The sequence below is a fragment of the Clarias gariepinus genome, chromosome 25, assembly GCF_024256425.1.
Source record: "Clarias gariepinus isolate MV-2021 ecotype Netherlands chromosome 25, CGAR_prim_01v2, whole genome shotgun sequence".
NCBI classification, from domain to species: domain Eukaryota; kingdom Metazoa; phylum Chordata; class Actinopteri; order Siluriformes; family Clariidae; genus Clarias; species Clarias gariepinus.
Genome location: NC_071124.1, coordinates 25,365,001 through 25,372,500, shown reverse-complemented (window position 1 = coordinate 25,372,500; position 7,500 = coordinate 25,365,001). Strand labels below are relative to the sequence as shown.

Sequence of the window (7,500 nt, the reverse complement as noted above, 5' to 3'; positions counted from 1 at the left end):
TATAAAAACGCAGATAGAGCAGAATTAAAGACTCTCTCTCTCTCTCTCTCTCCGCGCGGGTGCTGTAACACTCGTGTGATGTCATCAGTGTGATGATGTCACCACCTCTGGTCAGGAGTCCCTTTGTTGCTTTTCCTTTCAAGTGTTTTATTCTGTCTCTAATCAGTCTGTAACGAGGCGTTTGTAGCTTGTTATGTGCTTACGAGACAAAATCCCTTCACACACATACACACACACACACACACACACACACAGGGTTCTGTGCGCAAGATTTTTTACACACTCCAGTAGGCGCCAAGAAATCCTGCACTTTAGTAGTGTGTGTGTGTGTGTGTGTGTGTGTGTGTTTTGCCAGACCAAATAACGGCTAAAACAGTAGATTGAGATTTATTTGAGTGAGACAGCTGTCTTACAGCGAGAGCCAAAACACCCCGAACCACCGAGAACCTGGAATATACAGTAACACTCCTCCTTTCTCTTCCTCTGCCATCTCCTCCTCTTCCTCCTCTTCCTCCTCCTCAATATTTTTTATTCTTCTCTTCTTTTTCTACTTCTTCACGTCTTACTCCTCCTTTCTCCTTTCTTTCTCTTTCTGCTCTAAAGCAGGTCTTTTCTGTACCTCGTACACACACTGCGTTCTCACACTCACTGAAATGTTCACGGCTAATTAAAGAAACGTACAATTGAAGTGTGTGTGTGTGTGTGTGTGTGTGTGTGTGTACATGTGCATGCTGAAGACTCACACTCTCCGACTGGCCGGTCTCTGCCGGCATCTCCACCTCGTGCTCCTCCTGGGTGGGGTCAGGCCCCGGGGTCATCGTCCCGTAGTCATAGAAACCGTCGTCATAGTGACTGGGGTCGAGTTCCTTCGTCTCAAACTCGCTCATGTCGTACTCCCTGGGCGGCTCCTCTTCGCCCTCCACCACCTCTAGGGTCTTAGCTTCCACAGGTATGGGAGGCGAGTCCACGCCCACCTGCTCCTCCCCGGTGATGTAATCGTCCACAATCTCCTCCCCGTACAGCACTTCCTGTTTATACAGGAAGTCATTTATTATTGTACTTCTTTTATCATCATCATAGTCTATTTAATCAGAAATGAATACTGTAAGGAGTCGTTGCCTGTGTGTGTGTGTGTGTGTGTGTGTGTGTGTGTGAGGTGTTTATTGTATATTTTCGAACAGTTTTTTAGCGTGTACATTAGAGCACTTGTCAGACACCCTTATCCAGAGCGACGTACACTTTTATTTCATTTTAAATCTGAGCAGTTGAGGGCCTCGCTCAGGGGCCCAGCGGGGACAACGTGGTGTAGAGCGAACAGAGCGAACAGAGGGAACAGAGCGAACAGAGGGAACAGAGGGAACAGAGGGAACAGAGCGAACAGAGGGAACAGAGCGAACAGAGGGAACAGAGGGAACAGAGGGAACAGAGCGAACAGAGGGAACAGAGCGAACAGAGGGAACAGAGGGAACAGAGGGAACAGAGGGAACAGAGCGAACAGAGGGAACAGAGCGAACAGAGGGAACAGAGGGAACAGAGGGAACAGAGCGAACAGAGGGAACAGAGCGAACAGAGGGAACAGAGGGAACAGAGGGAACAGAGCGAACAGAGGGAACAGAGCGAACAGAGGGAACAGAGGGAACAGAGGGAACAGAGGGAACAGAGCGAACAGAGGGAACAGAGCGAACAGAGGGAACAGAGGGAACAGAGGGAACAGAGCGAACAGAGGGAACAGAGCGAACAGAGCGAACAGAGCGAACAGAGGGAACAGAGCGAACAGGGGGAACAGAGGGAACAGAGGGAACAGAGCGAACAGAGGGAACAGAGCGAACAGAGGGAACAGAGGGAACAGAGGGAACAGAGCGAACAGAGGGAACAGAGCGAACAGAGGGAACAGAGGGAACAGAGGGAACAGAGCGAACAGAGGGAACAGAGGGAACAGAGCGAACAGAGGGAACAGAGCGAACAGAGGGAACAGAGGGAACAGAGGGAACAGAGGGAACAGAGCGAACAGAGGGAACAGAGCGAACAGAGGGAACAGAGGGAACAGAGGGAACAGAGCGAACAGAGGGAACAGAGCGAACAGAGCGAACAGAGGGAACAGAGGGAACAGAGGGAACAGAGCGAACAGAGGGAACAGAGCGAACAGAGGGAACAGAGGGAACAGAGCGAACAGAGGGAACAGAGCGAACAGGGGGAACAGGGGGAACAGAGGGAACAGAGGGAACAGAGCGAACAGAGCGAACAGAGCGAACAGAGGGAACAGAGGGAACAGAGGGAACAGAGCGAACAGAGGGAACAGAGGGAACAGAGCGAACAGAGGGAACAGAGGGAACAGAGCGAACAGAGGGAACAGAGCGAACAGAGGGAACAGAGGGAACAGAGCGAACAGAGCGAACAGAGGGAACAGAGGGAACAGAGCGAACAGAGCGAACAGAGCGAACAGAGGGAACAGAGCGAACAGAGGGAACAGAGCGAACAGAGGGAACAGAGGGAACAGAGCGAACAGAGGGAACAGAGGGAACAGAGCGAACAGAGGGAACAGAGCGAACAGAGGGAACAGAGGGAACAGAGGGAACAGAGCGAACAGAGGGAACAGAGCGAACAGAGGGAACAGAGGGAACAGAGCGAACAGAGGGAACAGAGGGAACAGAGCGAACAGAGGGAACAGAGCGAACAGAGGGAACAGAGGGAACAGAGCGAACAGAGCGAACAGAGGGAACAGAGGGAACAGAGCGAACAGAGGGAACAGAGGGAACAGAGGGAACAGAGCGAACAGAGGGAACAGAGGGAACAGAGGGAACAGAGCGAACAGAGGGAACAGAGGGAACAGAGGGAACAGAGGGAACAGAGCGAACAGAGGGAACAGAGCGAACAGAGGGAACAGAGCGAACAGAGGGAACAGAGGGAACAGAGCGAACAGAGCGAACAGAGGGAACAGAGCGAACAGAGGGAACAGAGGGAACAGAGGGAACAAAGCGAACAGAGCGAACAGAGGGAACAGAGCGAACAGAGGGAACAGAGCGAACAGAGGGAACAGAGCGAACAGAGGGAACAGAGGGAACAGAGCGAACAGAGGGAACAGAGGGAACAGAGGGAACAGAGGGAACAGAGCGAACAGAGGGAACAGAGGGAACAGAGGGAACAGAGCGAACAGAGGGAACAGAGCGAACAGAGGGAACAGAGGGAACAGAGCGAACAGAGCGAACAGAGCGAACAGAGGGAACAGAGGGAACAGAGCGAACAGAGCGAACAGAGCGAACAGAGGGAACAGAGGGAACAGAGCGAACAGAGCGAACAGAGGGAACAGAGGGAACAGAGGGAACAGAGCGAACAGAGCGAACAGAGGGAACAGAGGGAACAGAGCGAACAGAGGGAACAGAGGGAACAGAGCGAACAGAGCGAACAGAGGGAACAGAGGGAACAGAGCGAACAGAGGGAACAGAGGGAACAGAGCGAACAGAGGGAACAGAGGGAACAGAGGGAACAGAGGGAACAGAGGGAACGCCGCACGGTAGAGTAATGGAACGGAGCGAGACTCGGATTATTCCAGATGAATCTGTTCCTGCACAGTGATGTGAGATCTCTGACCTGCAGGAATGCTGCTCTCTCTCTCTCTCTTTCTCTCTCCTGAACGCAGAAAGTGAGTGTATAAAATACCACAGCAGATCTTTTCCCCTGATTATGAGCATGTGTGTTAAATTAAAGCCAATCTGGAGATGGAGTAGAGTCAGGAGTAAACCTCTGCCCAGGTCCAGATGTTGAGCAGCGCGCGATACAGAGCTCCACTCCTGCTGCGTTTCAGCGTCAACGACCTGATATTATGTGGACGGCGGATCATGAAGTGTGTGTGTGTGTGTGTGTGTGTACGCGCATGACCCCGACCTCGGCTTTGACCGGTGATGACGTGGTGCTTTGGGGTTCGGATCCGTCCACGGTGCCGTAATCCATCTCCGTCTCGGTGAAGTACACCTCGTCCCCTGGTCTGGGCTGGGGTGTGTCAATGGAACATCATACACACACACACACACACACACACACACACACACACATCCCATCAGCTCTGTATGTGTAGACCGGTAAAGCTCATGAATATTAATGAGTGTGTGTTACCTTGGTGTCGATTTCTTCCCCCATTATAGTCTCCACTACAGGACCCTCCGTGGGTGTGACCTCTCCCTCTGTGTAGTCGTAATAATCTGTGTACTCGGTGTTGTACTGGGAAAAACACACACACACACACACACACACACACACACACACATAATTACACAATCTCACAATCACTCCACTGTCTGTCCCGCATGGTTCCGTACTGACCGTATATGGTCACAGCTTCCTGTTCCTGAAGCCGTACTCACTGGTGATTTAAAGAAAGAAAGAAAGAAAGAGGGCAGACAGAGTGATAGAGACAGAGACGGAGACAGAAAAAGTGAGACAGAATGACAGAGAGGAATACAGAGAGACAGACAGACAGAAAGAGAGAGAGACAGACAGAGTAGAAAGATGAGTTCTGACTGTGTGTGTGTGTGTGTGTGTGTGTGTGTGTGTGTGTTTTCTCTCTTCATTATTCTGTATAACGTATTTAATGTGCTCTCTGCGTCCCCCTCAGATCTGTCCCTCCGTCTCCGTTACGCGGTGTGGCGTCCTCCCCGCTCCGTTCTCGGCACTTTTCTGCAAAAGTGATGGAGATGATTTACGGCCGCGCTCGCGGCGTGTGCCGAATAATTCCAGTTTTCCCAGGTATCCCGGCGCTCCTTATCTGCGAACGGAAAACTGAGCGCTGCGCCGAGGGAGCCGCGGCCTGCACAAGTCATTAAGTCAAATACATCACGCGCTCCGGAAAATGTTTCCACCGTGAGCTCATGAGCTCGTCTTTTAAATTATCATCGGAAAATCTCAGCGCATGCTAATGCTACGAGCGAGACAATAAAGAGCGGGACGTTTGTGGATTTACCGCTGATTTTACACCTAAATATAGATGTTTTTATGTCCTTACACATGATGATGTCATTATTTTATTTTATGATGATGTTTTTATTACAAAAAAAGGTACCAAACTAAAGCAGATTTACTTCATATTTACACTTATTACACTTTAGAATATCAGCTCTGGTAACTTCAAGGTTCTGGGGTCGAATCCCAAACAGCGTTAAATGGAGAGCTAGTGCACTACAAACCCCCTTGTTCCACACTCCAAGTAGTGCCCTTGATTAAGGGTTAGAGAGGGATTTGGGATTCAGCCTCGTGTTAGACGAGAGTTAGCTTTGTAGCTAAGCGTTAGCCGCGAACAGAATGGCGCGGACAGTTCAGAGGCGATTCAGAAGGACTTAGAAGTGATGAGTGCAGAGACGGCGTGTTGTTTAAGACGCCATAACGTTATCAGACGTGTGTTCTTACTGAAAGTGCTTCTGTGACTGGGTGTGAATGTGGGTTTAGTCAGACAGCTGCTCTCTCCTCAGTACTGCGGACCGTACAGACCTACTCTCACCCACGCTGAGACACACAGTTAGTGTCTTTAACCACTGGACAACACCTGGGACACGCCCACTCATACACAGAGTTACACAGTGCTGTTACTGTCTGTTATCACCGTTGTATAATAAACGTTTAGGTTTAGCTAGCATAGCCAGTGGCAGCTCCACATCATCAGGCTAAGAAGCTAACACATAAAACCAGGTGTGTCGGTCTGGAGCTGCGGTGTGGCGTCTCGTCGCCCCGTTCCGCGGTTCTGCAAGTTCAGGTTGAATTAACAGTTGATTTTTTATTCTTTAATTCCGACTCACTTCCTCCTCGGGTTCCTGAGCCTGTGGTGTTTCCTGATGAGGCGTTCCACACTCAGGACTGAAATGTTCACAATAATCGTACGCAGCTCGAGCGTCTTCCACCAACAGCAGCTGCTGGACGTCTCCCTAATGAAAGGAGACAAAAGGTATTAGAACAAAAAAACATTAGAGATATAAAACGCACATTCCGATCACTGTACAGTCATTTTAGAACTCTATTTCATTTATCTAGCTAACACCGCGTAGGCTAGCGGTCTGGCTAAAGCTAGCTGGTCATTGGTGAACAGTTACAAATAAAATTAACACTGGGACTAAAAGCCGACATCATTATTATATTCACTGGTATAAAAGGTCTGCGCTGCTCAGGTTATAAGTATATATATATATATTATGAAGCTAAATAAACGTTAAGATAAATTCATAATAAATGAACTGCATTAATAGAGTGAGAGAGAGCCGAGTCGGAGCCGAGTCGGAGCCGAGTCAGAGCCGAGTCGGAGCCGAGTCAGAGCCGAGCGCGTCGCTACGTCATGCTAATGAAGAGGTATCAGTGTGCTGTGTGTTTTCACTGCCTTCCTCACTGCTAATGCTAAAGCAGCTAATTTATATTCCCATAAACTAAATGAGATTAGCATGTAGCTGAGAGGCGAACTCAAAGCCATGTGTGTGATTAGCATCTTTTATAGTAGCAGATGTACAACATGATCCAGATCCTCAGCTGGAGAGGAGCAGGACGTCTTCAGAAAGAGGATTTACTAATAAAATAGGAAAAAAGGCCTTTACGATCCGCTGCAGATGTTTACCTGAAACACACACACACACACACACACACACACACACACACACACTCGCTCCCCAAGACTTTAACCATGATTTATGAGGTCTAGGAGAGCTTTATTTTTAAGCTTTATTTTATAGTGCATTAGCCTTGTCTGTGAGTATAAACAGAGTCAAATAAATAAATAATGTGTATTTCTGGAGCTCAGGTGTCCCCGAGGGTTTGAGACACGTGTTGTGACTGAGGTCTGAACTCATCATCTGGACTCACCATCAGTCTGATTTAATATTAATAAATAGAGATTTAGAAAGTGCTCAGTGATGAAGAGGAGTTCTGGATGATCTACAGACGTGTGTCTGTCTGTGTGTCTCTGTATGTGTCTCTGTCTGTGTGTCTCTGTATGTGTCTCTGTCTGTGTGTCTCTGTATGTGTTTCTGTGTCTGTGTGTGTCTTGTGTGCCTCTGTGTGTGTCTGTGTGTCTTGTGTGTGTCTGTGCCTCTGTGTGTGTCTGTGTCTCTGTCTGTGTCTCTGTCTGTGTGTCTCTGTATGTGTTTCTGTGTCTGTGTGTGTCTTGTGTGCCTCTGTGTGTGTCTGTGTGTCTTGTGTGTGTCTGTGCCTCTGTGTGTGTCTCTGTGTGTCTTGTGTGTGTCTCTGTGTGTGTCTCTGTGTCTGTGTTTATCTGTGTCTGTGCCCCTGTGTGTCTGTGTTTCTCTGTGTCTGTGCCTCTGTGTGTGTCTGTGTGTGTCTCTGTGTCTGTGTGTCTTGTGTGTGTCTCTGTGTGTGTCTCTGTGTCTGTGTGTATCTCTGTGTGTGGCTGCGCCTCTGTGTCTGTCTGTGTGTCTCTGTATGTGTCTCTGTGTCTGTGTGTGTCTTGTGTGCCTCTGTGTGTGTCTGTGTGTCTTGTGTGTGTCTGTGCCTCTGTGTGTGTCTGTGTGTGTC

General features: G+C 49.2%; 1 protein-coding gene across 1 annotated transcript in view; it reads right to left on the bottom strand.

Annotated features, from left to right (window-relative positions):
• Positions 1–7,500, bottom strand: part of col11a1b (collagen, type XI, alpha 1b) — an 85,946-nt gene that overhangs the window by 39,347 nt on the left and 39,099 nt on the right. Inside the window, exons 5-8 of the mRNA XM_053486401.1 lie at positions 5,784–5,909; positions 4,111–4,215; positions 3,883–3,987; positions 744–1,028 (exon numbers count right to left, since the gene is read on the bottom strand). Coding sequence (XP_053342376.1) covers positions 744–1,028; positions 3,883–3,987; positions 4,111–4,215; positions 5,784–5,909 — 621 coding nt within the window. The remainder of the gene's footprint in view (positions 1–743; positions 1,029–3,882; positions 3,988–4,110; positions 4,216–5,783; positions 5,910–7,500) is intronic.